The sequence below is a fragment of the Paramacrobiotus metropolitanus genome, unplaced genomic scaffold (assembly GCF_019649055.1).
Source record: "Paramacrobiotus metropolitanus isolate TYO unplaced genomic scaffold, Prichtersi_v1.0 Parri_scaffold0000215, whole genome shotgun sequence".
NCBI lineage: Eukaryota > Metazoa > Tardigrada > Eutardigrada > Parachela > Macrobiotidae > Paramacrobiotus > Paramacrobiotus metropolitanus.
This window is the reverse complement of record NW_026570435.1, coordinates 43266-65855: the sequence shown is the minus strand read 5'-3', so window position 1 is coordinate 65855 and position 22590 is coordinate 43266. Positions and strand designations below refer to the sequence as shown.

At 42.8% G+C, this 22590-nt stretch overlaps 8 protein-coding genes across 9 annotated transcripts; 5 read left to right on the top strand and 3 right to left on the bottom strand.

The window, feature by feature from the left end:
- Positions 1-297: 297 nt before the first annotated feature.
- On the bottom strand, positions 298-1945 carry LOC129601143 (5-hydroxytryptamine receptor 1D-like). The gene is made up of 2 exons (XM_055499873.1): positions 1233-1945; positions 298-929 (listed from the first exon to the last, which is right to left on the bottom strand). The coding sequence occupies exons 1-2, from the start codon at positions 1894-1896 to the stop codon at positions 541-543; spliced, it is 1053 nt and encodes a 350-aa protein (XP_055355848.1). The 5' UTR covers positions 1897-1945; the 3' UTR covers positions 298-540.
- An 830-nt stretch (positions 1946-2775) lies between these two features.
- On the top strand, positions 2776-4427 carry LOC129601125 (U24-ctenitoxin-Pn1a-like). The gene is made up of 5 exons (XM_055499853.1): positions 2776-3000; positions 3073-3145; positions 3305-3517; positions 3584-3766; positions 4000-4427. Exons 1-5 carry the CDS (start codon positions 2971-2973, stop codon positions 4158-4160), a joined length of 660 nt encoding a protein of 219 aa, XP_055355828.1. The 5' UTR covers positions 2776-2970; the 3' UTR covers positions 4161-4427.
- Positions 4428-4672: 245 nt separating this feature from the next.
- On the bottom strand, positions 4673-9548 carry LOC129601122 (uncharacterized). Its single transcript, XM_055499849.1, has 4 exons — positions 8395-9548; positions 6253-6318; positions 5428-5548; positions 4673-5192 (listed from the first exon to the last, which is right to left on the bottom strand). Exons 1-4 carry the CDS (start codon positions 9500-9502, stop codon positions 5108-5110), a joined length of 1380 nt encoding a protein of 459 aa, XP_055355824.1. The 5' UTR covers positions 9503-9548; the 3' UTR covers positions 4673-5107.
- A 262-nt stretch (positions 9549-9810) lies between these two features.
- LOC129601127 (histone-lysine N-methyltransferase SMYD3-like) lies at positions 9811-12459 on the bottom strand. The gene is made up of 5 exons (XM_055499856.1): positions 12044-12459; positions 11790-11915; positions 10903-11262; positions 10365-10828; positions 9811-10233 (listed from the first exon to the last, which is right to left on the bottom strand). The coding sequence occupies exons 1-5, from the start codon at positions 12236-12238 to the stop codon at positions 10002-10004; spliced, it is 1377 nt and encodes a 458-aa protein (XP_055355831.1). The 5' UTR covers positions 12239-12459; the 3' UTR covers positions 9811-10001.
- Positions 12460-13605: 1146 nt separating this feature from the next.
- Positions 13606-15705, top strand: LOC129601133 (trypsin-1-like). Of its 2 annotated transcripts, none has more exons than XM_055499864.1 (7): positions 13606-14122; positions 14176-14270; positions 14383-14664; positions 14746-14771; positions 14849-15016; positions 15170-15250; positions 15315-15705. In XM_055499864.1, exons 1-7 carry the CDS (start codon positions 13652-13654, stop codon positions 15401-15403), a joined length of 1212 nt encoding a protein of 403 aa, XP_055355839.1. In that variant the 5' UTR covers positions 13606-13651; the 3' UTR covers positions 15404-15705. The 2 variants fall into 2 exon arrangements, with proteins under 2 accessions (XP_055355839.1, XP_055355838.1); XM_055499863.1 differs by having other exon boundaries at positions 14846-15016.
- A 416-nt stretch (positions 15706-16121) lies between these two features.
- On the top strand, positions 16122-18471 carry LOC129601129 (leukocyte elastase inhibitor-like). The gene is made up of 3 exons (XM_055499858.1): positions 16122-16644; positions 17272-17863; positions 17954-18471. The coding sequence occupies exons 1-3, from the start codon at positions 16198-16200 to the stop codon at positions 18157-18159; spliced, it is 1245 nt and encodes a 414-aa protein (XP_055355833.1). The 5' UTR covers positions 16122-16197; the 3' UTR covers positions 18160-18471.
- A 673-nt stretch (positions 18472-19144) lies between these two features.
- Positions 19145-20879, top strand: LOC129601130 (leukocyte elastase inhibitor-like). Its single transcript, XM_055499859.1, has 3 exons — positions 19145-19652; positions 19764-20361; positions 20426-20879. Exons 1-3 carry the CDS (start codon positions 19206-19208, stop codon positions 20620-20622), a joined length of 1242 nt encoding a protein of 413 aa, XP_055355834.1. The 5' UTR covers positions 19145-19205; the 3' UTR covers positions 20623-20879.
- A 688-nt stretch (positions 20880-21567) lies between these two features.
- LOC129601138 (zinc metalloproteinase nas-15-like) lies at positions 21568-22318 on the top strand. The gene is made up of 2 exons (XM_055499869.1): positions 21568-21740; positions 21848-22318. Exons 1-2 carry the CDS (start codon positions 21572-21574, stop codon positions 22147-22149), a joined length of 471 nt encoding a protein of 156 aa, XP_055355844.1. The 5' UTR covers positions 21568-21571; the 3' UTR covers positions 22150-22318.
- Positions 22319-22590: the final 272 nt, after the last annotated feature.

The following is a 22590-nucleotide window of genomic DNA, read 5'->3' as shown; positions in this document are numbered from 1 at the left end:
TTGTATGAAATTTGGTATGTTGCGCTTACACCATACAGCTATACACATTCTGGTATTTGTTTGTTTTCCTCAGTCAGTGCCACTTTTCTTAGCCGAACGTAGCGGAAATCGTTTTGCTCTACTGATTGCAGCGCTGCTCAGCTTCTCATATTTCGTATATTTTCATAAAAGTTATTGGATTCTTAGATATATATGTGTTTGTATTGTTAAAAAACCTATTCATTAATATACGCAACCGGCAAAATGACTCCAAGATGGTAACTGATGCTGGGACTGTTTATGCTTTAAGTTGTCCTAGGTAAGCATACACACTAAAACATATTTTACGCTGAAGCCCTTGGCTCTGCAAGGTTTGATTACGCTATAATTAATTAAACAATGGACATCAGGAGTGATCAGGTAAAGGAACTAGAACGTACACTGCAGTAGCTGGCTAATAACGCAGAAACTGTGCCAATGCCTTTTCAGGGAATACCCTATACGCAGCTGGGATGAATCAAAATTTTCAACAATGCATTACCCAATTAGACAAATATGAATCTAACGTCTAAATAGTTTTTTGAAAGCTTCTCGCCACTCTGCCGATGCCAGCGGATAAATCAGCGGGTTAAGCAGGCCATCCAGATAAAAGATCAGAGTGCAAGGCGCCAGCATTTGATATCCAGTAAAAGACTGGAACATTATCAGTAAGTAGGCCACATTGAGTGGGGTCCAGCATAATACTGCTCCGATTACTAAAGCTGTCAAAATCGCGAAATGCCGGCGGGGATTAATGGGTCTCCCTGGAATTCGTTGCCGGGCACGGCTTCGTTCCTCCAAACCGGTCCCGTCGACGCTTTTCGTTGTCAGCATAGAATCATTGGTGATGCCACTCCGGGTATTTCCGGCTGATTTCTGAGTGTACGAAACGAATTCTGGCGCACTGCCGTCTAAAATAAAGAGAGATTTAGAAAATAGTTGCATCAAGTATGCAGTTGGAAGAATTATGCTCTGCTAAACAAGAAAGAAATAGGCAATACAGCAGTAGCGGCTACCGGATTCTTAAATTTTACGACATGCAAAATATTTTTGCTTGTAATAATGATCACATAGTCAGCAAGATTCTGCAAGAATATGAGCATCACTAGTAATCCATAAATAAAGCGACGGCATATTTTTTATTATAATATCTTTGCATAATTTTGTCTACGTAAGAAACCGTAATATCATATAATATTATCATGTACAGTTACCTTGGCCGGTGCGAACTCTATTCCTCAGTTTTCCATTGACCTTTAGGAAAATAACTGGATACATGACCAGGATAAGTAATTCCGGTACAAAGTAAAGTGCCACATCTGCCGAATGTGCCCACAAATTCAATTCTGGATAATCCGGCACGCAGATAAAAGCCCCTGTTCCATCGGCATAATAGCGTAAATGAATGCCGAATCCCGGCAGTACCCACACATTAATGTACACAACGATACCCACGACACACGACACGGCAACTGTCCGGTTATGATACAGACGATAGTGATTAGCCAGTGTGACGGCCCACAGTCGGTTAGCACAGATAAGAACGTGCATATGAAAGCAGAAGGACACCAGCGCCCAGCTCAAATACAGAGCCAGGATACACAGTGACCGACCGAACGGCCAACGAATACCCAATAAGGTCACGGTGCTGTGGATGCACAAAGTGAAGGTCTGAAGCAGATCGCCACAGGCCAGACTGATGACATAGACGGCGAATGGTGTCCGAATGCTGGAGAAACGGATGTATACCGCGATGAGAAGGATGTTGGCGATCAGGGTGGCCAGTGTCAGCGGGATCATGACCCATCCGGCGTACGAAGTATCCGGGGGGTGGGGATGGAAATTAGCCGACAGGTTAAGAAAACTTGTGTTATTCATTCTAACGCTGTATAAGCGCTGTACCGTTCATTAGAACGAAATTTAGTGAAATCTGTAACACCGGAATTGTGAAGGATGTGTAAATATCTGAAGTGGAAATATAAGTAATACAAGTGACATGGACAACGTAGAACTGACTCGAGCAAAGCAAACTGGATTTATAATAAAAGCGGCACGTCGGGAAATGGTGACGGATGAATACGTCGAGAATATGGAAAGTGAAATGAGAGCGAGGTTAGTGCGGTATTCTTATAGACCTCGAAAGGTCAGGAGCATTTCGAGCGAAATCTTTAGTTATAATCTGATTTTTGTATGTGTCGAACTGCATCCTTTCATTCGACGTTTCATTTACCCCATTAATCTTTGTCGCCTATTAGAGCGTGTGTTCCTTAATGGATGGGAAGAGTGTCAGCCGCTTCCGTCCTAAGGTGATCACAATATCCTTCCCAGAACACGATCCGATACCCACCGAGTTCCAATGATTCCGACTGAGTGTGCCATTATTCTGTACGTAAAAGTAGATTAATTACGGCAATGACGTGCAATTATGGGAGACGCATCATGGCCAATGATTACTCAAAAATTTCTACAGTAATTGGTGCTATTCTCGTACTAATTAGTATGAAATTGTTAATTACCTTATTAGATTTGTCTGTTGCATATCTTAAAGTTGTCTATTTTTACCTTGGTCATAATTGGAGCTGACTGTCGACACATGCAAAACTAAAGTTGATGGAACTGATACGGTACGTACTACAAGAAAGAGTACAAGTACATAATGATTACCACTGCTAGATAAAGCTGCAGCACTTCTGTGCGGAACAAAGTCCGTGGAGCACCGGCAAATAAAGTCCACCTTATGTGATCTGCTGATCAACGTATCTTCAAGCCTTATAACTGTTTCGCATTTTCCCTTTAACGTGCAAAATTAAATGTTTACTATGGTGTGTAATATAATATATGTGTAGCGTGCTTCCAGTTGTCCATAAAAAATTCTCGAACTCCTGGGACAACCAGCGCTGTTAATACTAATTTGCTCATTTGACTCTGTATTCTGCTGGCAGTTTTTCAGCGATGGAGCTTAAAACGGCTGCGATTTTCCGGGTAATCTCTACACATGCCTTTAACAGCAAACAACCTTAGCACTAATGTAATGCGAAATTGGAATTTTTGCAGCTCGTTGTGGTAATCGTGGGATGCCAGGTTTGTTCAGCAACTTTAACGATTCCGGCTGGACCCTTAGTTGGTCGTAAGTACAATAACAGTACAGGAACAGCACGGCCATTTTCATAAAAATTAACCATCCAAGCCATCAATTACAAAGCGCAATTCACAATTACTACATTTAACTTTTATCACTGCATAGCGTGTACAGTGTACGCTGTACGACTGTGTGTTTGCGAATTAGGCAAGTGCAGCGAGCACGCCGCGAATCGACAACCCTCGGAACCGTTCACCCCCAAATGCAACCCAGATGGAACGTACGCTCCCACACAGTTCAATACCAAATCCGGTCTGAAATTCTGCGTCTCCAAGGAAGGGATCATGTTGGTAGCACCGCAGCGATCGTTGTCAGATTGTGATTGCCCACGAAAACGTTTCGAGAAATTCCAAAACGGAAGTATGAGATGATTAAACGTGCACTTGCATGTTGGTCAGAATGTACAGTGCAGTATTTCGTTGGCAGCATTTGAAGGATTCATTTTTCGGTGTGATACGGATTTCACTTACTCCGTCCAACAGTACAATCCCGAAACGAAAGAAACCCTGTGCCTTATGAAAGATGGAGAAGTGATCAATGAGTATCGCGGAGAACAGATCAAGGCCTGCAAATGTCCGCGCCAGTGGTACGAAGCCAAAATCAGTCCGTGTAAGTACTTCTGTGATTGATGCCTGGATTTCAAATGTCTTTTTTCGTATAAAAAATGCTTTAGGACATAATAAAACTACAAAGACGTATTTAGCTTTTTGCTTTTTGTAATTAATAAAATAAAGAGCCTTGTAACAAATGGAAAGCGATGAAATTCGCCTGGTGACTTTTAACGAAATGCAATGTCTCATTATGATCAGTTTGTATAGCTGATAGTGTAATGCGTTTTGCAGTACCGAATCGCTATGGACCGCAGTGTAACACCGATGGCACTTTCAAGCCACAGCAGTGTCACAAGGGAAAATGCTGGTGCGCCAATGGAGAAGGCGAACAAATCTCATCTCAAATGGTCCCCGAGTCTGACGCCGGTACCCTGGACTGCCAGCCAATATAATACGCTGGTCACGATTCGGCGCGCGGGATTGTACAAGTTATGCGGGAAACGGTATCTCTGGTAACTTTTACAATTTATTGTTAGTGAATAGTTTATCGCCGTGGTGTCCAGCGCAGAAAACGAAAGCGGTGAAAGTATTAAGGACATGACAGTCCAGGACGATGGATGTCCATTACACAGTCACAGTCGCATTAATTGTTCACTCAGAATTTAATCTTGTGGACGGATGAAGAATAAAACTGAGACAATTATTCCCCGACTATCTTGCGTTGTCAATTCTAATTAATAAAAACAAACTCACTTTATCTAAATTATCTGATTATTTCAATACTCCGGCTCATTCTGCTTTTGGATGTTTTGCGCGGATTAAAAGATTTACGAATACAACATAAACATAATTTCTACACATAAAAACATGTGTTTCATAGTTTTAACTTTCAAGCATTTTATAGTATCATTTCCAACTTGATCACTCATTTTTTGCACCATCATTTTCCACTTTAACAAAAGAATCATCAGCGTCATTTATGTCAATCTGTCCACAGTTTCGAGCAATGACAGCATCTGAAGACTTGTACAAATCATAATCAGAGACTTAAGACAAAAATAATTACGCCAGCAAATCCAGTTGCGGCATCCTACAATCTAACAAGAAACTAAGAAATCGCTTAAGCGTTGTACAAAACAAAATCACATAGATACTCATATAAAACAACGCCAGTTAAAACAACAAAAGAAAATAATTCACACAATAAAAACACATACCTAATACATGTCACTAGAGTAACCCCACCAGGTTGCAGTTAATATAATACAATATAGATAGTCATACAGACGCCGTTACATTCCTTGCCATTAAAGTCAGATTCACAGTTCCAAATCATTATATCAATCCATTCCAAATCATTATCAACTGCGCAAAGCGCACATCACAGACGGGGCCATTTCTAGCGAACATCATCATCATCATCCATGGTAAACGGTGCCCGCACTGGATTCAATGGCACATGGCCAGCGGCGCGCAACTGTCGTCTGAAAAGAAACCAGCCCATCTCAAAATTCTGGTACCATGTTAAAGGCTTTGACTAAGTAACGATTAACGAACTTTGAATGCCAATGGATAAGTAATTCCAGCTTTAGTACCTTTTACTAACACGCACATCAGTGCAAAGGTAGTAAAATATTCGTAAAGGTAATAAGAACATTGTTAATGTAAGCGAAAGTAAAGAAACACAAAAAACAGACACGCTCACAATCAGCGTAATACCGTTTGCGCCGGACGTAGACAGTCAGGATAACGATTATCACTATCCCGCCAACGCTCACTAAACCGCCGATTACACTCGCAAGCATCGATACTTGTCGCTCCAGCGAGTCCATCGTTTTCGCTACAAAAAAAGGCCTAATTAATAAGTAATACCGGTCTAAAAAATAATTTTTTATGGAATCAGCGGAATTATGAAAAAGCCGAATTGCGCATGCGCAGTTTACGTGCTACTGTCTTAATATTTTTTCACGCCGTGAATGCAACTGGGTAAACAAATGACATTCTGCTACCAGTTAAACGTGTGAAAGTAAGAAAAAACGTGTAAACGGTAGAAGCAGAAATTCAAAATTAAATTTTTAATATGCGGGCAGTTTAACGAGTAAGCCACTAAAAATGGAAGGTAAGGAAGCCACATAATTGCAGATCAGCGCTTTTACGAGTACTACCACGTGAGAAGTTAAGAACTGAGAGAAAACCGCAATCACCACAACAATATATTTTATATGTCTGTTTGTTTTACATTGACAAGCAAAATTCGTACGCGACACCACCCAAAAAATAGCAAATTTCTTTTACTCTCGGATGAGAAAATATCCATTCTACCCCCATTATTTACAAACTATTATCTTTCTAACGCCATCAAATCGCACGCAGTTCGTGCACATAAATGTTACACAATCACGCATCACTGCTGCTGGCATATTTATTCTGTTTTATCCCGTTGCTTATCAGTGGTAAGCAAATGACCCAACCCAGCGCAAACAATCACCAACGATAACCCTTCAGAAATTAACAACTACCGCAGTGTGCAATGTGCATGCTTACACATATCGGTTCCGCCGAGAAGCGCCTGCGCAACGGCATCCAGCGTATCGTTTCCCAAACCGGTACCTACAAGGTAGAATAGACATTTCAGAGTTCAGGCTGATGAGCGGGTACTAATTGTTTAGCTTATCGGTTTTCAGATTTCGGATACGACAGAAGATCAGGCCAAGAAACAGCCAAATATTGCATAATATGATTACGAACGTCCGACAGTTAAAGGTAAAATCTGCGAAAGCGCAAGCAATAAAATACATTAGTTTAAGCAAAAGAGTACGATATACTTCGTAAACAATTAACACACTCTACAAGTTGACTTTAAATTGTGTACAAGTACCTGTATAGTGTATACTGCATTTATCGAAATACCCAGCTTATTTAAAAAATAAATTATGCTCATCGCTTGCGCGCTAGAATACACCGCGATAAGCTGCTGACGCGCTTATTTGACACTTTTAAATCTGCAGGAAAAAATAACAGGTACAATAAGGATGCGACTGCGAGTAACTTATTTACAGATTTATTTAGATCATGTCATTTTCATCTATGCCAATAGCCATCACAATCATCATCATTCTGCAATTCAAGGCCAAACAAACTAACATAAACATATCCGTAACCAAAAAATTTGCATCTCTTATTAACAAATATTTATACAAATCAGATTAAAAGAAATCTTTAACTTTCAGAAATATATAAATTCTAATCTCCATTAACAGCGAAAAATTACTACGGAAAGTTTTAGTAAAATTCATGTAGTGTAGTGGCTACGCGCCATATTAGCGCGTAGCAACCCGCATGACTGTGTTGACCTGTAGAGGACGCATTTTATGTGGTACTACGAGTATTTCCATTATTATCATTATTACTCAGTATCTATCCGGCCAGAGTGGCACAATAAACATCTGTGCCAAGACGTGACAATTGGCGTGAAGTGTAGTATTCTCTGAACTCTGAAGCGGGAAAGGAGAAGAGGAAAGCGAGCGCTATATAATAAGAGATCGAAAATGACGACCACAACCGATCAATTGACCAAGTTCAATCCGGAAACCATGGACTGGAAGGCGTGGAAGTTTTGTATGATAATTATACTGTGCTGACCGACCTTCATACGGACAAGCACCGTGCCTTGCTAATAAACAGTCTGGACACGAAGGCCCTGCAGCTTTTAGTTTCGATGTGCAAACCCAAGATGCCGTCCGACTTCACACTGGGTGAACTGGTCACGAAGCTGGAAACGGCCTACGCCCCGTACACAAACCAAATAACCGAGTGGGCGCTGTTCTTCAGTCTTCGGCAGGACGAAAAGAAAGCCTGGTGGACTTCGCGACACGTTTACGTGACAAAACGATCCTATGCGACTTTCCGGCAACAGTGCTGGAGAAGAATTTAAGTGCTGTGCTCGTGGCAGGCGTCAAAAGCGACGCAACAAGACGCTACCTAATGCTGCAAGAGCTGAAGACGTTCGACGCCGCCCTCCAAATTGCTATCAAATATGAAACAAGCGTGAAAGAGGCGAGAAAAACTAATGTGGAAGAGAATGTGGTGAACAACATTAAGAAGCGAGAAATAAGAGTGAAGAAAGAGGAGAAGAGCAGTAGAGAAAAGAGACAGGAAGAGAATGATGACGAAAGTGGAAGTGAAGAAGAGATGCCGTCCCGGCGGAAATGTAAAAGATGTGGATCCTGGCGGCATACGCCAGAAGAATGCTGGTATAAAAACACCAGATGCAATGGTTGCGGCATGAAAGGCCATATAGAGGGCATGCCAGCAGAAGGACAACAAGAAGAAGGAAAAGGTCAATACCGTCTACAATGTCGAGGAAGATTATTTCGACATTTTGCCATAATGTTCTGCTTTTCACTTCTTTTAAGGGTGAAGATGTAGTGTAGTGGCTACGCGCCATATTAGCGCGTAGCAACCCGCATGACTGTGTTGACCTGTAGAGGACGCATTTTATGTGGTACTACGAGTATTTCCATTATTATCATTATTACTCAGTATCTATCCGGCCAGAGTGGCACAATAAACATCTGTGCCAAGACGTGACAATTCAGTTAATGGAAAACACGAAAAAGAGAAGCCGCTGCAATGCAGACTGAAGAAACACCGAAGCAACCAAAACCGGACGCTGAAAAAACTAACCTTTCTTCTTGCCGTGATGGGTTTTGGGTTTCTCCGTAGGCAACTTGGCCTCCCGCGCCAATTCCGCCGGATCACACCGATTTTTCACCGTCACCTTGGAGCCAATATTATCATCCAGTACAAACTTGGCAACCGGGGCATCACATTTATTTTCCAGTCCCGGCGACATCTCGGTGCGCTTAAAAGCCAACGGCCATTTGGCCAGCTCCTTCCCCACACAGCAGTAACTCAGCGCGTAATCCGCCTTTTTATCCTCGTGCCTCTCGTGCTTCCCGGGCAGATCGCGCAGAAACAGCCCAAAACGATGCGCGTCAATCCCCGGGAGCTCGTATCCTTGGAAGAAAATATCCGCAAACTGCTTTCCACTGCCGTGTTCATGGTACAGGAGGATATCGTCCAGCTTCTCCAGATTGGCGGTCCGGGCGTCCAGAAAATCCCCGGGAGCAAGGGACACTCCGTTACTGTACACCGCCACCCCCATGGTCCGCTTCTTCCCGTTATCCAGAAAACCCGCATCGTGGATGTTCTTCGATTCGACTTTGGGTACTAATTCATCGGAAGAGATCAGATGCGCTCCGCCTTGGATAACATCGGTATTATTCACTAAACGCTGATACAATCCAGGCGCGGCGATGACTAATAAAGGGGATTTTTTGGAGAAGGACTGGCCTTGCAGTTTTATCACATACTGCACTTCCACGGGATCATGCGCGGTTTTCCCTCCGCGCCACATTACAATGGCATAATCGTGCAGAGAAATAATCCCTGAAGGATCGGTAATTCCTGGTCCTGCGCAATTCGAGATGAGCTCGATAAATTCCGCATCATGGGCCTTGTCGCGCTCATTGGGCCCGTTAATATTGATCTCACTAATCCTCACGGTACATTTCGTACAGAAGATATCGGGGATAATTACAAAGAAAAGTACAACAATCTCGGGATACAACAAAAACTTGGAGCACAGCATTATTGTAAAAAGCAATATACAAGTTATTAGATATTTAAGAAACAAACTGCAAACAACATCAGGAACAAACCACAACACAGTGACGAGGCAACCGGTTTTGCCACTTTTCGAGTGCAGCAGTAGCGGATGGAAATTTAGCATAAGCAAATTTAAATGCTTTGTTTGCAGTAGGCAGACAGTTGTGTACAACCGCCGGTTGTCAACCGGCACCGTCACAGCGGAAAACGGTGAGAACGTTGCGCAATCGCTCACGTTCGGTATACGTGTACGATCGGATCAAATCATATCAATGGGAGTGAGTTGAGTCAGCCATCGTTTGACTCACCCGCTTTCGCTGGTTGATTTTACATAAAATAAAATGTTTATCAGTTCATCGCCTGGCCAACCTTGCAGTAATCTACACTTCGTTTCTAATTTTTTACTGATACTTTATTTTTCCAGATGGGTGATGCGGAATCAATTGTTGCGTATAAGCGGTCTCTGTCAATTTATCAGCGCCGACCATTAAAAATTCGAAATGTTAAATTTCACTCGACTTTTTGTACAACTTCATTATGTGTCCGTAAAATTAAGCAGCAGTAATAATTATCAAAATAGATAAAAAATTAAAACCACAGTAAGGAATTTCATTTCGGCAGTTTCAACCAGAATCGTCACTATCTACAAAAGTGTGTCGCATAGCAGCCAGCTTGTTGGAAAACTGTTGGAAGCGCTCGTGTTGTAGAGAATCCGTCCCATGTATCGTTTCCACAATACGCCGATATTTTGATAAATATTTTTCAGCCAGTCGGTGGTTCATAACTCTCGTGTGATAAACGCAAATTGGCTGTACGGTGTTGATGATTTCTTCCAGGTATGGATCAGTATGCAACCTGTAAGTACACAAACGCTTCCGTGTCAATTTAAAGGTCAGCACCAGCTGCTGCTGCACTGTATAATGCATTGCATTTGCGTGCAGCGCACCCCGAAGAAGATTAAATGGAAAGGTCAGTTTGCAACATACTCTAGTGGAACCAGCATCTTTTCCAGACATTCCACTGCCCGTCCCTTCATTCCAAGGATATTAGTGAACACATCCGATGCATGCTTATAAAATAAACCTAATGTGAAATTCGTCGGATGAAGAATTCGTTCGGCTATTTGTATGCAGGAATGAATATCCACGAACAGATTTCCGGTGAGGGAGGGTGGTCCGGCATCCACCTTCTCCAGCAGCATCTGAACAATGGACTTAGCGCGCTCAGTTTGATCGTCGTTGATTCGTCCGCAGTCGCTGCATGCCGAAGCTGCGCGGTCGTCCAGTGGAATGGCATTACGACATCCTGTTGTGCCACAATTGAAAGCGTTACGTTCTGCGTCTTTCGATGGCACAGTACATGCGTCGCAGTGACAGGTGGCGTATACTTCTCGGTAGCGCAGAAAACGCTCGTTTGGACTGAGAAACGGCGATCCTTGAGAAGCAATGAGCTATAAAAAACTGCCGTTTGTAAGACTGTATTTTTATATATGGTCGTAGGATCACATCAAAGGTGAGTGTGTACCGCGTCGCCTTCGTAAATATTCCTAGTAGCTTTGACAAAAAGCTGCTTATCCTGGCTGTAGGACGTTATGTTTCTGTTGCACCCGACAACTGAACCGGTGACGCCGGGTTGATACAGCGCCAACCCGATTCCAGGCTGTGAACCGGGTTTCCGCACTCCAATGATCATGGAGGTGTTGAATATTACTCTGCTAAACAGTTCGCAAAATTTCGGATAATCACTGTGAAGTCGGCTTTTGGGATTGATTAGTTTTAACTGGCTCGAGTACTGGCGGAATAAAGATCGTGCAACGGGATCGACGCTGGCCTCTTCCTGATTCGAAGTGTACTTGTTGTAGACATCCATATCTTGTGGATTGTTCTGCCGTGCAGAAAGCAAAATTATGTATAGCTCCCTTATTGCTAATGAAATATATCGAGTTCACGTGCTGCCTGTCCTCCTATAGCTAATATTAGTACTTTCCTCCTTCTATCCTTTGTCCATGTCTTCTTAGCAACATCGATAGTTTTCCAGATCAGTACAAATATTATATACAACAAAGCTACGGTGCTGCTTTATATCAATACATGACACGTAATACATACTCTATCTGCCATCATATGTACAGTAAATATACATACAAATATATAAAAACATATAAATATACAAATATATAAATATATATATGTTTGTGCAGCGCTACAGAAAAGGTCATGAAGCCTTCAGAACTTCACGTTGTTTTAAATCCATACCGAGGACGCCGGTTGGCTTCTTAATACCAAATGCTACGTAAGCGGTTAATAACACGGTTAATAATTTAATATTAATGCCCTAGTGGAATTAATATCATGGTAGTGCCATCAGCTCCACCCAAACCGGCTGCAAACAGTGAAACTTGTATGACTTACTTTTAGTTTAATAGCGGCCTTTCTTAACAGAATCCAGTACTCAAATCCCGGGCGACCGATATCGAGTACGTTTGTTTGTAATAACAGCTTGCATTCATCCTTATGGCAGGATTTCCAGTCGAGCTTCTGATACAAAAATTACAACAACCATTGATGGAAATCGCAAAACTCAAGTCCGTTAAGCTGTTGTACTTGCACAAGCTTAATGGGACCATTCGACAAACTGCGAACGTAACCTGCAACTGACGGCTGACCTGACACTGCTGGCTGCAATATTTTGTAAAATGGCACTGTGAACATCGGTGTAGGTTCATCTGTATTTGGGGAATGGACAAACAATAATGGCATGCATGCTCCACGAGGTCGGGACGCACAGTGAATATCCATGGTTTTCCGATATCAACCAAATCGCCCGGCTTGAAAGCGAGTTTTGCTGTTACCGTCTCCATTCTGCTAAAAGTTCAGTTAAGCCGTGCTGGGATGATGGAGTTTTGATTATACCGGAACGATAGAAAAAACTCGGGTAGTTTGGCTTATGGATTCGTTACGGTGTAGGTAGGCGCTTGTACTCTTTACGATGGGGTTGTCTTCGGTTTCTTGACATGTACTTTTCCATAAAGAATAATTTTCATAACTATTGTCAGTGCTAGCCTGATAACCACTGCAGGTTAATAATGCCTAGCTCGAATGATTTAATGAATACGAGTTCGGATACGGCATCAGAAAGGTTTTGTGCAATTTGTTAAAAGATGAAGATATACGAATAATTTTATCGCCTTGATGATTGTGATAATCGGAGAAGGTACTGTGCTGCGTTATAATTACAGTGTGTATGCATAGTCGCGGCTTATCCTAATTGCAGAGCGAACGCGTATGATTAGTACAGAGTCTACTACAGACATAAGCCTTCAGATACATTAATATTCGGATCAGATATATTAATATTTGTAGCAACTAGCGAGCGGTATCTACAAAGTGCAATTGAAGCACGCAGTTGTTTTGCTGGCATGAGAGACCATAATGGGTTTAAATGCAGCTATACTGCCAACAGCGCATTACTTACTGCCTTAAAAAAATTAATGCAGCAAAACTCGAATTTCTCTGGTGCCGGTTATACTTTTCTGGTTTCATACGTGCAAATTGAGCTTTCGCCAAAGTCCAGATTCCTACTCGTATAATATAATAAATATACATAGGTGCAGCATAAACCAGTAACTGGCCATCGGTCACTTCTGTTTGGGGGAGTTACGGTAAAAATGATACCAGCAGTGCATTCAAAGTTGAACACTATGTGAAAACAGAGAACACTGTTTACATGCAACATAGTTAACAGCCAGATGAATTTGTGCCACAGAATTCACCGCTTCAGGATCCGGAAGTGCGCGCATGCGTACGGCTACTTCGTGGCATGATGCCTCTCCAGGTTGTTCGTGCACGCGTTTGAATTATACAATACTGTACGTAATTGTTACAACTTATGTATGGTACACGGTACACCTACGTAAAGCTGTTTCTGCTTCCATCCATAAATTTTCCATTATATATCAATGCAATGAAAGGATTAAAATAAGTGCATTGTGCTGAATTTACATTTTATGTTCAAAATCTCACATCGGCTTTGAACGTGTGTACAATACGCCCTAGTCGTACGGTATGTCACTAATTTTGCCACTCACGATTTATACTTTTGGAGAGTACAAGTGAGTGTTGACACATCCGAAGCATAAATCTCATTGAACTGTGATCTAGATAGGTGCTCATGAAGTACAACGGCGTCGCACTTAACGACTGTGCAACATCATCATCACTAGTCATAACATGCGCTGCTTAAGCACCTTGAGGGTTTTGTCCTTGATCGCGAAATGTGCGATGCTGCATCTTGCTGTTCTTCAGCACATAATTGCATAACAGCTGTTTGTATGTGCAAGAACGGCATCATGTGGTACTTCTGCAGTGCGACTTTATCTGTTTTTCTGAATTTCGGTTTTCTGTTCCACGCATCCCATTCAGCGTTTTTGTCGCTGAAGAGCAAAACGAAAAATGTTACCGGTGCGGATCGACATTTCCATCATTCCATATGGTCCAAGTTTAGCGCACCATTGAAAACAGGACCTCGGTGGAAAGCCGGTTTGGATGAACTGGGTGGATGTGGTAGGCCGCGTCTGGACAACGACGATCCGTTCCAGCTAGTAGACGCTAATACCCGCTTGGCCCGACCGGCGGTTTTAAAGTCCCTTAACAGCGCCAACAAGGTACGGCGGCGCGGTAACTTCACTTTGGAGACGACGATAGTGGGCGGACAGGATACTATGCCGGGTGATGTTTGTTGGCAAGTATGTTGTTGCATTCCCGTCCCATGAGCATGGCGTACTGGAAAATGTTGTAGGCAAAAATTCATCGCGATGGCTTCTTCTATTGTGGAGGATCGATTATTGGGAAACGAACAATACTGACCGCTGCTCACTGTGTACACGATTATCAGTAGGTATTCTTCACAAATTATTGTTCGAAACTGCTTGATATTTTTTAAAATGATATTTGATTTTTGATATTTTTATAAAATTGTTGTACTGTCATCGTTTTCGTGTATCAGAGCGAACAAGGCCGTCGAACCCATGCGATTGTTGGTTACGGTGGGAGCTCCCTTGAGCAACACCAATAACGCAGTTAAAGGCTCCAAAGACCCATCGGGATGTGCCCAGGAATTCACGGTATCTGAGGTCATTCTCAATTCGCGATATAATAAAAAGATCCAGGAGAACGATATTGCTTTGGTCAAACTGGGCAGTGATATTGATTTCAATCGCCGCTGCGTGTGCCCAGTATGCTTGTTCTCTCGTCTCCCATTGGTTGGAGAGATCTGCTCTGTCAGCGGGTAAGCTGCGCCGGTTTCCTTTCTTTACGCAGTGTCGAATGTTCTTTGCCGTAATGCGAGAAAGCATTTTCTTCACGACAGATATGGAAGAGAAACCGAGGCAGGAGGTACATTTGCAATTTAATTTTGCACGCTTCTTTGCGCTCTAAACTGCCAGTCTGGTACTTTGAATTCTTGTACGTAGAAGGAAGAAATCCTCGACCTTTAAAGTTTGCCCACATCAACATGTTGGAGACGAAATTCGGAGACGAGTGCGCCATCAACAAAGGTTACGGCGAGCCGCCAAATCTCAACAATCTCCTTTGTGCGGGTAATGTTGTGGGCCAGGATTCGTGCCAAGGCGACAGCGGAGGTAATCATATCGAATGATGTCATTGTATCAGAAGTACGAAAAATACTTAAGTCAGTTTTTCAACAAGATTTTTATTTTTGAAAACCTTAACAAAGGCAGAAGAACCAATACTGAGCCTGTGTCAACTGCAAATCTGTTCCAAATTATTTGTAGGTCCCGCAGTATGTTTCGACCAAAAATCACGACGTCATTATCAAGCGGGGATTGTATCATACGGCCGCGGATGTGGACGAGGTGACGAGAGTTACTTGTACAAATTTGTATTACCCATTGTCGATTTTCGCAAGGCACGTTGCAGGTATCGGTGGGATTTACACACGGGTGTCAAGTTTTTTAAACTGGATCAAAGCCGTAGCCGGTGGGGACGTGTTGGGAATGCAGATTTGATTTGATTCATTTGAATATGTCATTTGACGTTTCGAGCAATAAACTGTACATACACAGTTTATCTGATAAGCAGAAAAACACGCTTCTTTAATTTGGTGCTTTCGTCCCTCCCGATTACCATTCCTGCCACAGCTTATTGGATTACTTGTTAGTTAGCCTGCATATCGGTTATACGCGGCATCTTGACGTCTGGCATGGAATAATCTCCAAACGCAGATTTCCATAGAGTAATAATTTGTCTGAAGAGTTTTCCTGACAGATTTTAGACGAATTTGAAGTGTCTGCACAATGCTACCGGAAAAATAAATATATGGCTTTTGAAAAAGTTTTGCTAGACTGCTATATAACTGTGGTAATAGTATTGGTAAGCACTACGTACACGGAGTATAGGGGTATAGGCTACAGAGATACTGAATTCAAACCCACGAATGCCCAAACGACTGCCGACTGCAGGATAAACACAAAACCAATAAATGTACTATACTTGCATCTTTTCCTCAAACGTTCAATTGTAGCAATTGCTTTACGTACACAGAGTCAGGGATAAAATCTTGAATTCGTCAAACTACAATATTCATCCTTTTTTGGCACAATAACCATCACGTTGCATCCATGAGGTATGAATAACATTCGTCATGTAATTATTGTCAAATTAATCATCTAAAATCCCTGAAGGAATTTGACGATACTTGTCGATAGCGATAAAAAGTAGATTTCTAAATTGCTTACAAACGGAAACGGGCGGCCCGATACTTAGCAGTGGTTACACTGAAGTTTACTCATCTGGAGACACGATGGACAATTTCACTCTGGGACCGACACTGGACTTCACAGCGGTTGACCTTTACCAGTCAGCCACATGTCTGTATTCCGGTGCCGGCAGCTATGTTCTGTCTCCGTTGAGTATTTTGTATGCCGGTGCCCTGCTGTACCTGGGATCGAATGGACCAACCCGTGATAACCTCAATACGGCGCTGCACTTCCGCAGAGCATTCGGCAATAAGAGCGATATTCTCGAGGGTGTGTTCGACAATACAGCCAAAATGTTGTCGCTTGAAGAAGTGCTCGATCCATCCAACAAGCTGCCCCATATTCCCAATAAGGCTCCGACCGAGGTGGCTCTACTCAATGGTGTTTTTCATGACCCGTCCATTAAGCTCTGGGGAAGTTTTGTGAAGAAAGTGACGAAAACTTTGCATGCCGGAGTGTACGAGCAATCGCTTTTGAGGAATTCCGATGAGGTAAATCAACTGAACTGGTTGTATATTAACTGGTTGTATATTCTGGCATTTTACGAGCGTTATCTGCCTATTTATAGTCACACAAAGAGTTACACCTCGGTGTGCTTAAAAATTTCTGCCTTTCAAGAAACAGCAGTTTTAATCTATTTTTGGAATATTACTGGACAAAAAATTTAAAATTGGCCGGTTACGACAGAATATACGTTTCTTGCAGGACCACAAGTTCTTGCAGGAACGAAAAGTTTTTGAAACGTGTTTGCGTATGTATTCCAAACAAAGTACTGGTTTTACTGCTTCCTCTGCACGCTGACATCGTCGCAGATTTCGACGTCTGAATAAACAAAATTTCATTGCCCAAAGCATTCGAAAATTTCAAAGGTGCTCAATCACTTTTTATGACATAGGTTGACAACTTGACAGGAATAATTTGCTTTTTACGAGGTTTGTCAAAAATTTTAATTTCCCGGTACTGATATAGAAATGTATATATAATATAAATGTATAATAATAAGCATTAAAGAGATGATTCAAAATATTGTGTATTCTACGTAGTACGTATAGTGTGCTTACAGATATCAGCGTCAATAACATTTTGTTAAATAGCAATAACATTCTTATTTTTTAAAGGCAATTAAAAGCATGAACGACTGGGTCACCACAAACACTTTCGGCCAGATCACCAAACTCGTCGCCCCAAAGTCTCTGTCGCCGACATCCACCGTGGCGCTGGTCAACACGCTTTACTTCCGTGCCGCCTGGGACTCGCACTTTCCTACGTCCGATCCGAATCTCGACCGCGACTCCTTCTACCACCTCGATGGCAACGTCTCCCAGCCGCTGTACATGTGGGCTCGTCGCACAATACCGTACGCCGAAGACGATGATTTGGATGTGCAGTATGTGGAACTGCCGTACGTGGGCGATTTCTACATGCTGATTATCCTCCCGCGACAGAGAGACGGCATTCGCAACTGTGAACACCAGTTTAATAGTCAAGCACTGCGCAATATGCGAAGCAAAGTGCCCATGCTGAAGGCAGCCAATCAGCGATTGGTCAACCTTAAGCTGCCCAAGTTCAAGATCGAAGGCACGTTTGATATGGCCAAACTCTTTGCCAAGGTGGGCGTAACGCATGCTCTGGGACCGAAAGCCGATTTCTCGCGGATGGTGGCCTCTGGCAAGCCGGACTTCGCTGTTATGAACCACAAAGTCGTCTTCGGTATACTTTAAATGATTACTTTATTCCTTTGTTTCGCTGGAATAATAAAATTTTTTATTGAAGTGTATTGTGCGTTTTCCTGTTTGACAGAAATCGATGAATGGGGGACAGAAGCCGCTGCTGTGTCTGCTCTGCAAGGTCCAGCTCCTATGGGACTAATGCAGTCGGACGCCTCTTGGGTGCCTGACTATGCTCCGGTGGATTTCACCGCTGACCATCCTTTCCTGTTCGCTGTACTGCATCGACCGACGGAGTCACTTCTCTTCATCGGACGCATGGAAAGTCCTAACTCCTAGAACACTACAATGGGTACACGAAGCAGCTGTGCTGAGACTGAAATTCGATCCTGTCAAAAAACTAAAGTAAAGGATGGTAGCAGGCTAGCAGTAGCCCTTGACTAGCCCATTCAATGTCATTGACCCTGTCAGTGGACGTTTACGTCATAAACTTTTATAAAGCGCGAAACCCACAAACCAGTTTTGACGCAAAATCAGTCAAAAGATGGTGCCGGCCTGCCGGGCACTTTGAATACTTTTGAATGCCGGCTATCAGTCGAATGACGTCCGTTTGTTAATGTGATGTTTTATTTCATAAACGCGTATACAGTACAGATGGCAAATTGCAACGACAATGCGTGCCGTAGTACGATAAATATGGCCATTGGCTTACGATTTTACTTATTGTTAGTTTACTAGACAGCAGTGACAATAATATATTATTAGTTATAATTAGTACTCGTACAACTTAGGACAAAATGGTCGCATACCCAACATCTCCACATTCAGTACGCATGCAGCGGAGTGCACTGTACGACTGAGTTCAAAATATCCGTTTCATACAAGCGCACTGCACCGCTTGCGTACAGAATGCTGGGTATGGGGCTATGCGACCATTTAGTCCTACATTGTAGGTAGTGCAGTAAACAACTGCTTCCTCCGCCCACCAAACCAATCTGAGTGACGGAAAGAGCCATTTAGATATCTCGTCACTAAAAGTCTGCAACGACGCCAACGAGCAGCCACGGCGGATGTATCGTTGCATCCGCTTTGACTGCTTCCAGCACAAAATATAACTTGTACAGTGTACTTACCGCTTTCGTATCCGTCTGCGATGCGACCGTCAGGCGTTAAACAAGTTTGCAAAGAATTTTTGTCATCTCAGCGTAGATAATTTTTTAAACGACAAATTAATGACTGCTCATTCCCTAAGGGACATATTTCACGTGGTGTTTAAATCAAATCGAGGCTCAAGCAAGCAACTACCTTCGACTTCAACGTAAGTACCTTTACAAGTTACGAGCAAATCCAATATCCACCACGCTGTAATTACTATTACCTGCACAATGTCTTTTGGACCACGACTGGACTTTACGGCCGTTGATCTGTACCGCTCGGTTACCTGCCGGGTGGACGATGCCGGCAACGGCGGCAATTATGTTTTGTCTCCTTTTAGTATTTTGTACGCTGGTGCGGTGTTGTATTTAGGCGCCCAAGGACCTACCAGAGAGAATCTCAATACGGCACTGCATTTTGAGCCACCGTTTGGTAATAATAGCAAAGTTCTGCAGGACATCTTTGAGAACACCGCTAGACAGCTTTCGCTGAAAAAAGTCCTGCCACCATCCGAAAGACAGCGCCGAATTCCTAAGGGTTTGAAAACGGAATTAGCATTATTGAATGGTGTGTTCTATGATCCTTCACTGCAAATACGAACATCTTTTGCGAATTCTATTTTGAAGACGTTGCATGCTGGAGTTTATGAACTGCCACTTTTGGCACATCCAGAAGAGGTGAAAATATAAAAGCGGGCAAAGTGTCTGTTTGCGTAGATACGCATTTTATAGGCTTATAGGATATTATGGAGCTAAATAATTAATCATTTTGCTAATTTAAATGTGCAGGCGGTTCGCAGTATGAACGACTGGGTGAACACAAACACTGTCAACAGAGTTACCAATCTCATCCCACTGCCATCCGGATCAAAGCGTTCCACGGGCAATCTCGCTCTCGTGAACACGCTATATTTCCGTGCAGCCTGGCAAATGCGCTTTCCTGACTCCAGTGAAGAAGAAGACCGCGCCCCTTTCTACCACTTGAATGGCAACGTGTCGCAGCCAGTGTACTTGATGGCGCGTCGCTCCGTGGCGTATGCCGAAGATGATGACCTAGACGTGCAATACGTGGAACTACCGTACAACGGCGACTTTTACATGATAATCGTGCTGCCAAAAGAGCGCGATGGAATTCGGGATTGCGAAGACCAGTTTAGCAGCGAGGCACTACGGAGTCTGCGACAGAAGGTGCCTTTGCTAAAGGCCGGTAATCGTCGTTTAGTCAGCCTGCAAATTCCCAAATTTAAAGTGAATGGAGCGTATGATATGGCCAAACTGTTGACCGATGTGGGTGTTACTCATGCATTGGGACCGAATGCGGACTTGTCGGGGATTGTAACCTCTGGAAAACCGAAACTCACCAGCATGTACCATACAGTATCTTTGGGTACGAATGGTTTCAGTTTCCACTGTACTTTCTTTATTTTGCCGGCATTTTGTGTCATTTGCAGAAATCAACGAAAGAGGAACTTTAGCCGCATCTGTGACCGAAACAGCTCCGGTTACGATGGGTCCCGAGATGGACGATTGGTCATCCGATTATTCGCCCATTGATTTCATCGCTGACCATCCTTTTCTGTTTGCTATTCTACATCGACCAACGGATGCACTTCTTTTTATTGGACGGATTGAAGATCCCGAAGCTTAGATCTTGTAATCTTCGACCCAGAAAAACCTGTGACAATTTGTGCGGTTTTCAGATATAGAAGTGCGGATACTATCTGCGATTCCTTCGAACTGATGGATATACTGTACAAAATGACCTTTTTGTTAATTCAAGTTTAAAACCAAGCTGCAATTTGTATAACTCTTTATTTTGTAGTAAATTTATGGGTTCTTGTAACATGACTGCAGAGTACTGTGCCTGAACTGCCCTGAAGGTCATGAGAGATTCAAAAAGCTCGTTCGAACAAATTGCTACCTCGTACATTAGTGAGCGCATACGCAAGCGCATTTACAGACAGTACAAAATTGTTGTAAGTACTTAATGTTTTTGTACGGAATGCTCACGACCAGCCCAAAGATAAGAGGCCGCGTTGTAACAACTAACAAGTAAGTTGTAAATCACGTAGACGAAACGGGTTCATAAAAGTGCGTGAGGCGTTCCAGTACCGGAGTACTCATTAATTTTATGACCTGGCTTTTCCGCTTCATAAAATAGTTGGTTTTTGCAGTTAACTCAACTGCTAATGACGTTGCAGCATTCTGTTTCTGCGTTAATTCGCGAGTGACAGATGCATTTTATTCTCACATTTTGAAACAGTAATATCGTATAGTACTTCTGGTGACACAAAAGTAATGTCTACAGTAGCCAAATCACCGAAACTGTTCAAATGATGCTATTTCTTCAGTTCCAGGTGTTTAATACAAACAGTACAGTATTCGTTTCGTTCCCCACTCGGATGTCATGGACGGTTCTTTGGAAATTGGTGCGAAATGATGACTTTGCCATTTTTCATAGAACAGTTTCCAGTAGTAAGTTTGAATAACGAGTTTCGTGTTGAAATGAAGATGAGGTACGTACGAACAATAGCAGATGCTTTTTCGCCAGTATCTGTGTTTCGATACGGTTTCTGTCATCTGTCAGGTGTGCATCCATGATTGGCCGTCAAGGTGGTCGCCAGTATGTCTATTACACTCCGGGCTGTCTGCGACGCTTGGGACAAATTATCCATGAGGTCATGCACAGTTTGGGATTCTACCATGAAATGTCCCGGGTAGATAGGGACGACTACGTCACGATCGTTTGCAGTAATATTGGAAGACGTAAGTGCGAATCCACAAATTAATGTTAAGGACTGTCGTCTTCTGCCAACTGTTATGTTAAAAAATGAGGTGTGATGCTCATTGGTAATGAAGGGTTGCAATTGCAGGCGACTGGAAGCAGTTCGTGTCGTACCGGGGCGACTTGCAGGGACTGCCATACGACTACGACTCCTTGATGCATTATCCCTTTAACGCCTTTGGTAAAGATCTCCAGTTACCGACCATCATTCCCAAGAAAAAGGGCGCGCGGATAGGCCAGCGTGACAGGATGTCGGCGTTAGATGTTGTACGGATTAAACTTGGCTACAAGTGCCCTTTGACCGCCAGTGAAAAGAAGCTGGTGAAAAAACAACCTGCGGACCAATCATGGGAGCCCAGCAGCTGCAAAACCGCTGGTCAGCGCGCTTGAATCAGATTATCAGAGAATCACAATCTGTTGGGTCTGCTTAAATTTAGCTGTCATTTCTTAACCAGATACTTGCATGTACTCGTGATTGCATGCCATTATGTCAGCTTTACAATTAGCAATGAGCAAAGGATAGACCATACATTAATTATAATGTTAAATATTCGGCAATAAATCAACCGATTAACAATTTAAAGCTAGAAATACATAAAAGAAACAACTGCATATTAGAAACAAGAAACGCAACAGATACAATAGGTTTGCCTAGCTAGCGGTTAGGTGGTGCTGAAGATAGCTGTGTGCTGGTCCCGTCGATTTTGCAGAGATCGGGAAACGACGGCTGATTATGCAGTTCTTAAACTTTTGCAGCAATTACAGTCAGCATGGCAACCTCAGACAACATACACTAGAGTATGGAAAAGTTTGACATTTCGTGTTACTACG